This window comes from Rhinatrema bivittatum, chromosome 9 (assembly GCF_901001135.1).
Source record: "Rhinatrema bivittatum chromosome 9, aRhiBiv1.1, whole genome shotgun sequence".
NCBI lineage: Eukaryota > Metazoa > Chordata > Amphibia > Gymnophiona > Rhinatrematidae > Rhinatrema > Rhinatrema bivittatum.
This window is the reverse complement of record NC_042623.1, coordinates 50,204,907-50,214,770: the sequence shown is the minus strand read 5'-3', so window position 1 is coordinate 50,214,770 and position 9,864 is coordinate 50,204,907. Positions and strand designations below refer to the sequence as shown.

The 9,864-nt window shown below is 41.7% G+C and overlaps 1 protein-coding gene across 4 annotated transcripts in view; it reads right to left on the bottom strand.

Annotated features, from left to right (window-relative positions):
- Positions 1–276: 276 nt before the first annotated feature.
- TSPAN12 (tetraspanin 12) overlaps positions 277–9,864 on the bottom strand; it is a 119,403-nt gene continuing 109,815 nt past the window's right edge. For all 4 annotated transcript variants that reach the window (XM_029617108.1, XM_029617109.1, XM_029617107.1 and 1 more), the window contains one exon: positions 277–1,981. In XM_029617108.1, the coding sequence (XP_029472968.1) occupies positions 1,676–1,981 (306 nt within the window). In that variant the 3' untranslated portion in view covers positions 277–1,675. The remainder of the gene's footprint in view (positions 1,982–9,864) is intronic.

Sequence of the window (9,864 nt, the reverse complement as noted above, 5' to 3'; positions counted from 1 at the left end):
AAACAGGCCAGTATTTCCAAACAATGTCCTCTTTGTAGATGCACAAGGCAGCAAAAGTATGCTCTGAAAATGTGCTTACCACGCCCAGAGGCTACTTACATGTGAATATGTCAAGTTTACATGCCCAACTCCCATGCAAGTCTTTGAAAATTCACCCCAATATGTTCCAAGTTAACAGCATTGCCCAGCAATGTGCTTCTCAAACACTCCACTCGTTCTAAGCACCGTCTGGCAAGAGAAGAGGCAATGAACAAACCGCTCAAATGACACCACAAATGTCTTTTTATACTCCGTATTTTATTGCTTTTAAACTTTTTGTCATTTTCTTGAATTAAAATTAAGCTAAATATATTTACATAAACATACATACTCTCACATCTATATACAAATATCCCTGATAACTTAAAGAGTAGTTTAGTGGCTTCTCAGAAACGAATGAAATCACACCGATGGTTCGAGCCATCGAGGGTTTTCATCCAGTTTGTGCATAATGTGGAAACAATTAGGGAGCAAAGTCCGTGGGCACTTTTTACAGTGTGTGCTTACGGCTGATTTTCAAACATTAAACTACCTGGATAATTTCGTTTTGAAAATCAGTGTTAAAAGTGCCCACTCTACTTTGCACCTGCTGTTCGGCATGGGCAGCTGGGCGTGGGGGGTCCAAACAGCACGTGCACATTTAAAAATCAAACGTGCGCAGGACGTTTTACGCCCCTCACTTGAACGCGCTCTGCAGGAGCGCCTCTTTTTAACCAGGCTAAACACGTATGCATGCTACAGGTACTTTCAGCTGGGCAGAGAAGGGCGGTTTTCAAACAGGCCAATTTACCCCACTAAATAGCTTTGAAAATTGCCCTGCTCACGGGGGGAATCCTACGGATCTTTCCGAAAGGCACACAGCAGTGAAAATCCCTTACTGAATAAGGACGATTAATAGCTTTAGCAAGTCATTTAGAGGTCCACAGTGAGCGATGTAGCAGGCGGGAAGTTATCTAGGTAAAGTTAGCCATGATATTTTGCAGGACTTACCTGGGTATGTTTACCACTGAATATACTCACCTGAGGTTACCCAGACAGCTTTAGGACTGCGGCTTCCTGACCAGACCTACCTACCTACATTTATCCAGACAACACTGAATACTGGTGCTAGCCAGATAAATTTAGGCCACACCCCTTAACACTGTCCACCCTGCCTCTTTTCATCAAGCTAAATTTTATCCAGGTAAAAGTTTTGCCGGTTGGTGGGTGGCACATTTAAATCTAAGGGTTTGTCCAGATAACTTAAATGTTATCTGGACAAATCCTTTTGAATACAAACCTTGTACAGTCTGTAAAAATCTAGACATACTTTACTATCTCTGGTGCAGTTTAACAGCCACACTAGTACTGCCTACCTACCCACAGAACACTGTTATATCAGCATCACACTCTCATCTTCTGGCTACAAAATGTGCATAAGGCTTCACCCAATGGGATCCTTCTGCACGGCAGGAGGGAATTGTAGGCATGTGCTTAGAATACACAACGCAAATGTCTGCACTCTTGTCCATTCATGAGTGCATGCCCGGTTTGCTTTGCTCTGTTCCCAGGAGCAACAGCCTGGAGTACAGCAGCGTGCCAGAAGACTGTTTCATAAAGCACATGAAACCCTTCTCACTTGGAGTTCCATGATCGCCTACATTTCTTCCATTTCAAAATTTGTGTTGAAGCCGTTGGCCATGAATCTGTGATCAAAGGTCCTTGTCGGGCTAGGTTTCAGCAGCTCCACTGATTGACATGCCAGATGTTGGGCGGGGTCGCTCTTCAAGGACATGATCTGATCGGCTCCAGGATCCTTTCTGTCATAATACAGTGCCCAGAGCAGCGTAATAGTAAGAATCATAGCCAGAATCTGTGTCACCCCAATGGAGATGCCCAAGAACCGCAGCACTTGCAGCTGTTTGGTTCCTCTCAGGAAGCTGTACATTTTTCTGCCACAGCCCTAAAAAGCAAAGGAAACCTGTTAGTGAATATTATGTTTATATATTAATTTCTCCATTCTCATCCCTATTGGGAACTTTTGATTAAAAATATCATCAAAATATTGTATATTTTCATGTAGCACATCTATGTACATGGTGCTGTACAAGGCTAGTTTAGCATCTCCCTACACAATCCTTACCTGCTTTGTAGATTATGACTTTTTTTAAATTCCTTATTGTCTGCTCCTTTTTATAGCAAACCTCAACCCATGCCTCCACCTCCTTATTACTGGCCTGGGCATGAGTGACTGCTGGCTCCCTTGCTGGTTGAGAGCTGGACGGATGTCTCCAAAACTGAACTTCTCAACACTGCTCTTGTACCAGCAGGGGTCACTACGCTAGCAGCCACTACCTGAACTCTGCTTAAGGTCCAACACTGATATGACAAAGGAGATCCTAACCCATGCAATTTTGCATAGTGGTAAAAAGAAATGAATTAAATTGGAAAAATATTGAGCCATGTCCCATTTTGACAGCTTAATACAAGAAACAGATCTGCCTGCCTCTGAGTGGTCACAGCTTTCACCAACTTCCGGTTTTCTTCTGATAGGTATTTTAAGACTTGTCCTTTATTCTAGTTCAAATGTGAAAATCTATGACATTCAGGTTTTTTGCTATCTGCTACTGCACAAAAATGCTTACCAGAGGCAATATTCTGATACAGTTCACACCGCACTTAGAGGAAACAGCCTCTGTGAAAGGGCAACAGCATTAATCCTCTTTTTACCTCCATGCAGCCATATGACAGAGACAAATTACACACTGTATCTGGATCTTCAAGGCTCATTCCTAGAACAATGAAATTCAAGACATTCCTCCTATCCATGGAAGTGCCCAAGATTTCTCTGCTTGTCAAGGTACTTGCTTGAAAAAAAGACAGCATAAAATGAATAGACGATGTATAAAACAACGCACACAATTCTAATTATTATTATATTCATAATCAAAGTGGCACAGGGGATTGATACAATTCCACATCTCAAGAGGGGCAGCCACATTCGTGTGCAGCAGGAAAAATGACAAGCTGGTGGCCCTTTATAGACTGTCCAGTTTACTGAGGCCTCAGCTTTTGAGTCCACGTCACCTAATGTAGCTCATGAAGTGGGCTCTTATGCTGCAAAGCTCATGTCTATAGGGTGCCACCATTATATTACATTTTTACACTTTTATAATGCCTTACTTCACAAGCATAAACCCAAAGCAGTTTACATCACAGATACAATAATCAATACTAATTAATCCCATAAGGTACAGAATGGCCCCATCCGCCTTTCTCACTAGGAGATGGGCCAACCCTGTAATACAAAACAACAAAGATAAACCATCATTCCAAATAAACCCAGAAAATTCCATCCCAACCTGCCCATCTAAATACCAAAATACAATATACTAAACTATCAAAGCCCGGCAAACCTAATCCTCTCACGCCAAAAAAAAAAAAAAAAGAGCATGCATACTGATCATATTCCAAGTAAATCTCTACTCCCAAGGGATGGTCCCCTTTGAATCACCCCTTTAGGGGCGACTTGCCTGCAGCGGCAGACCTCTGATTAATGTCCACTGCACATGATGATATGAAAGGGGCAGACGCCTGGGCCTGGGACGGCATCAGCCAGAGCAGGCATTCAGGCTAATAACTGCAGCGGGATAACCGAGTAAACATCTCACCCCTCCTGCGGCCACAGCAGAAGGAGCAGTTGTCCTCTCTCCCAGTGAAGGACCTCTGTTTAAAGTCTGCTTCAAATGACACCAAGTTGCCAGTTCTAATCTCGTTCAGGTCCACACTAATAAAAAAAAACCTTTATCTGGGAAAGGTCCCTAAGGCAGAACAGTTTATCGGCCGTGATGATCTCAGTGGTAGAGTTGGCGCTGATCACTGGACATGGCTGGGCGTTACTGGTAAAAATGGGAAATGCAGCAGCAATGGACTCCTTAGGAGGAGGAAATGTGCCGAACGTGATCTTTTCATTACTACCACAGTCTTTCATTTGCCGCATCATAGACAGACATCTTGGATGCACCAGTGCTCCAGACATTGGCATCTCATCGACTATGTCATCATAAGGAGAAGAAACAGACAGGATGTCAGCGTGACAAAGGCCATAAGAAGTGCTGAACGTTAGACTGCTTGCAGTCTTATAATCTCCACATTAAACCTCTGGACACATCCTAGTAGCTGAAAACTAATCAAAAAGTCCCTAAAAAGCTTAGAGGTGAATTTTAGAAAGCCGATGCATGTATTAATTAGGGGATGTGCGAAGAAGTCAGGCTCACGCGCGCCGAGTAGATTGTAAAAGTCGCCGAGATGTGCACATATCTCCCGCAGGGTGCATATCTCAAAAGTTTTCACAAAAAGGGGCAGGGCGGGGGCCTGGTCTGGGCCGAGCATGGACATTTCGGAGCGTGAACCTAAGATGTGCGTGTAAATACTGGCACGACCCAGCACACGCCGAGGTCCCCTGCTGAGTAACTTATCTTCTGCTATGGATGATCTAAGAACATAAGAAATTACCATGCTGGGTCAGACCAAGGGTCCATCAAGCCCAGCATCCTGTATCCAACAGTGGCCAAACCAGGCCACAAGAACCTGGCAGTTAAAAATTAAAGAAAACTAGGCAGATCTGCGGGGTTTTAAGGGTTGGGGGCATGAAGGCTATAAAACTAGAGGGGTTTGGAGGACCTCTCTCAACTGGGCAAACTGGGGACAACGTGGTAGAACTGGGAACAGATATGGCATGCGCCGTTTTTAAAGTCCCCCGATTTATGTGGTTGAATGATTTGTGCACACACGCATGCGCCCACTTAAAATTTGCACATGTGCGCGTGGCCAGGATATTTTATAACATGTGCGCATATGAGCACCTATGTTACAAAATGGCCGCATCCTGGATGCAGGCCAACATATGCACGCAAATCTGCACATGCACACCAGTTTGAAAGTTACCGTCTTAATGTTTCTGTGAAAGGATATATACCCAGGAACCCGGAATACCTTCAGAACAGGGCTTAGCTTTCTGGACAAGGTCCACCTTAGGACAGGGAATTCTGGGTATAGGTTGTCGGAAGAGCAAAGAGAGGCCCAGGTCTGCAGGAACGTGAGTAAGAAGGGATAGGCAGCCCCGTAACAATAGTTGACCTATTTGCGTTATCATATAAATGGGAGAAGGCAGTTCTTTTGCTTAGTTGCCTGAATTTGTGTTGTGCAAACTGTGAATGCTGGTGGCTTTGTTGCACTGTAAAAATAAATCACTTAAAAGAAGAAAAAGCCTTGACCACTCTTTGCTGTGCCACAGTCTTGTCTGAGAGTCAGTGCGACTGTGGGAAAGGGCATAGGGCCATAGACATGGTGTTTGCTGCTCATCAACTTCTGGAGAAATGCCAGGGGCAGCATTCCAACCTGTATATGACCTTTGTTGACCTGACAAAAGCATTTGATACAATTAGTCATGAAAGCATTGGGAAGATCTGGGCAAAATTTGGCTTCCAGCAGAAATTTATTGTAATTGGATTAGTAATTTCATGATGCACGCTTGCTTATGTTGTGAGTGACAGTGTATTGCCTGATTCATTTCCATTCACCAATGGGGACAAGCATTGCGATTGACATTCACATATCAGACTATGATAAACTCTTCAGTCTGAGGAGACTACAAGCAAAAATAAAGCTACAGGAAGTGATAGTCCATGATCCTCTGTTTGCTGGTGACTTTTCCCCAAATGCCAAAACTATGTCTGATGTGCATGGATCATTTCTCTTCAGCTTGTGACAACTTTAAGCTCACAATCAACATCAAGAAGACAGAAATGTTGCATCAGCCTGCACCAAGAAAACCTCTTGGAGCCTATGATCATAGTGAATGACCATACCCTCAATACTGTACATAAGTTCAAGCAGACAGTCACATGCAATCCACACTGATGATGAAATCAAAGCAGAATTGCCAAAGCAGGTGTGACCTTTGGCAGACTACATGCAAATCTGTGGGAGTGCAGGGGTATCAGTCAACAAACAAAACTGAAGGTCTGTGTTGATGCCAACCCTGCTATATGCATGAGAAATCTGGATGAATTTACACGCAAGGCTATGAAGCTAAACCATTTTCACACAGGTTGTCTGAGGAAACTGATTTGACATATTCCCAGATACCGAGATATAGGCTGATATTCCAAGCATTCACACTTTCCTGATAAAATCACAGCTGAGACGGGCAGGTCATCAGAACATTACATGAGTTAAAAACATAACCTGCCATACCGGATCAGACCAAAGGTCCATCAAGCCCAGTATCCTGTTTCCAACAGTGGCCATTCTAGGTCACAAGCATCTGGCAGCAGGGTCAGTGCAAGCTTACATGGGGCACCTCCCCCACCTCCTACTTAATAACCAGCGACAGTGGCTCCAGCCCAGCACTCCCTTCTTTGATGGTATTGCCTGTACAGTACCCCTCTAGATATCACAGTGTCAGGATTTTGCCACCCCCAAAATATTGCACTCTAGGAGGGCCATACTCAAAAGTTATTTAGATGGATAATGTAATAGTTATCTGTCTAAATGGCTAACCTGTTTATATTCAACCTTTATCTGGCTAAATTCTAGCCAGCTAATAAGAATAAGTTAGGAGGCTAGAATTTAGCTGGATAAGCTAGGTGCGGTCCAGGGGCGTATCTGGGAGGAGCTGAGTTATCCGGCTAACTCCAATATTCAGATAACTTAGCTGGCTAAGTCTGGTCAAGTCAAAGAGCTGTCCTAAAATTAGCCGGTTCTAGTTAGCCGGCTAACTCATTAAGTAGCCGACTATATTCAATAATGTGGCTGCACTGTTGAACATGCCTCCAAAGTTAGCCAGATAAGTTTATCCGGTTAACTTTGTTATCCGGACAGTGTCTGAATATAGACCTCTTGGTGAATGCCTAGTTTGCCTACTGGAAGCACCGGCCCTGTCTGGCAGGATCCCAAAGGGTCAATAGATTCCATGCTGCTTTCCCCCAAGTCTACCTTAATAATAATTTATAGACTTTACTTCCAGAAACTTGTCCAAAACTTTTTAAAATCCATCTACGCTTATAGCTTTTACTACATCCTCCAGCAACGAATTCCAGAGCTTAATTATGTATTGAGTAAAAAAAATATTTTCTCTTATTTATTTTAAATGTATTACCTAGTAACTTCATTACTAGGTAATACTAGGTAACTTCATTATGTGACCCCCTAGTCTTTGGTCTTTTTGAAAAAGTAAACAACTGATTCATGTTTATCCATTTCACGCCACTCGTTATTTTATAGACGTCTATCATATCTCCTCTTAGCTACCTATTCTCTTCAGCCTTTCCTCATAGAGGAATCATTCCATCCCCCTTCTCATTTTGGTCGCCCTTCTTTGTACCTTTTCTAACTCCACTATATCTTTTTTGAGATGAGATGACCAGAACTGCACACAATACTCAAGGTGAGGTCTCACTATGGAGCGATACAGAGGCATTATGATATTCTCTGTGTTATTCCCCATTCCTTTCCTAATAATTTCTAGCATTCCATTTGCTCTCTTGGCCACCACCACATATCGCGAACAGGAATTCAACATATTATTCATGATGACACCTAGATCCTTCTCCTGAGTGGTGACTCCTAATTTTGAACCTTGCATTGTGCAGCTATAATTTAGGTTGCTCTTCCCTACCTGCATCACTTTACACTTGTCTGCATTAAATGTCATCTGCCAATGGAATGCCCAGTCTGGTGATATAACAACTTTGAATCATTTTTTTATCATCAACAAATGTGATCACCTCATTCATTATTCCCATTTCTAGGTCATTTATAAATATGTTAAAAAGCAGTAGTCCCTGTGAAAATCCTTGAGGCGCTCCACTATTAACCTTTCTCTCACTGAAAAAACTGACCTTTTAGCCCTATGCTCTGTTTTCTATCTTTTAACCAGTTATCAATCCACAAATCAACATCTAGCCAATGATGTTTTAATTTTCTCAAGATTCTTTCATGAGTTACTTTGTCAACCGCCTTCTAAAAATCCAGATACGCTATGTCAACTGGTTCACATTTATTCACGCATTCAAAAAAAATGTAGTAGATTGGTGAGGCAAGACTTCCCTTAACTAAATCCATGATGACTTTTTCCCATTAAACTATGACTATCTATAGGTTAAGTAATTTTGTTCTTTATAATAGTTTCAACCATTTTACCTGGTACTGATATCAGACTCACCAGACTGTAGCTTTCTGGATCACCCCTGGAACCCTTTTAAAAATTGGCATTATGTTGTCCACCCTCCAAGCATCATAGCTAATTTTAATGATAGTTTACAAATTAGTAGATCTACAATTTCATCTTTCTGTTCTTTCAGCACTCTGAGAGCTATACCATCTGATCCAGGTGATTTGCTACTCTTTAGTTTGTAATTTGCTCTAGTACATTTCCTAGGTACACTGAGATTTGTTTCAGTTCCTCTGAATCATCACCTTTAAATATCAATTTTGGCATGGGTAACTGCCTTACATCTTCTTCTGTAAAGACTGAAGCAAAGAATTCATTTAGTCTCTCTGCTATGGCTTTGTCCTCCTTTAGTGCCCCTTTTAATCCTCAATCATCTAATGGTCCAGCTGACTCCTTCGCAGGCTTTTTGCTTCAAGTTATTATGAGTTTTTGTTTCCACAGCAAGCTTCTTTTCAAATTCTCTCTCTGCTTTCCTTATCAATTTGCTAGTGCTTAAGCTGTTTCCTGTTTTCTTCATTCGTATCACTTTTCTATTTTTTTGAAAGATGTTCTTTTGGCTAGAATAGCCTCTCTCATCTCATCTTTTAATCTTGGGCTTCCTTCCACCTTTTTTAATGATTGGAATATATCTTGTCTTGCAGTCCACCAATTTTTTTTTTTGTAAATTTATAGGAGCATTTGTTTATAATGTTTGTATTTACTTGATTTGTTTTATTTGCATTCTTTTAATATGTATGTTTTTATGTAACCCATCCTGAACTATGGAAGGTGTGGATATGAATACCTTTTAAATAAATAAAAAAATTAGGCCAGGATTCATCAAACTATTGATTGTGATAGGAAGAGGGGCGTGTTTTATGGTAATAGCCTATTTATCGCAAAGTGCACTATCTTAGCGCTTCGCAAAGGTATTACCGCAGAGTGCAATAACTTTTTTGCACTTTGCGGTAACTGCTACAATTCCTACCTACAACTACTTGGGGCGGGGGGGGGGGGGGGAAGAGAGAGAGAGACTAGCTATAAGACCCTTATAGTAGTTAGGTATTTATACCTCTATATGAGGCCCACCTAGTTACTCGAGGTGAGGTTTAGGTAGTAGTGTAGGGGTTAGGGTCCACTTTGACATTCAGAGTGAGACGTATGAACAGAACAGTACACACTTGTGAAGATTTGATGTCCTTCGGAGTGAGAAAACTCACACAACGATGAGATTTGTACAATGTTCTCTCAAACTAGCTTGATGGAGTCTCTACCTGGGTAACATTAAGCTAGGTTGATGGTACACGATGATATAATTTTATAACCTTAATAGAAACGTGATTCATAACTTCCTGATTATTCAGCTGGTCATACATTCCGTCTCTTCTGACATCATGGTGACTTCCTCATAAATATGTCATTGGCTTTTTCTGCCGTTTCCAGTTTGAAGTTTGGCACCAAATGCCCAAGAAAACGCAGTCATGAACTGTGTGTGCAGGTATAACTATATTGTTTTTGACTGATATATCTGCAGTAATTTCATTAATATTGATTTAGGTTTTTTGTTGAATTAAAGCGCATTGCTTATACTACTGGATTGAAAACCCCCCTGATGCAGAAACACAGTTTCA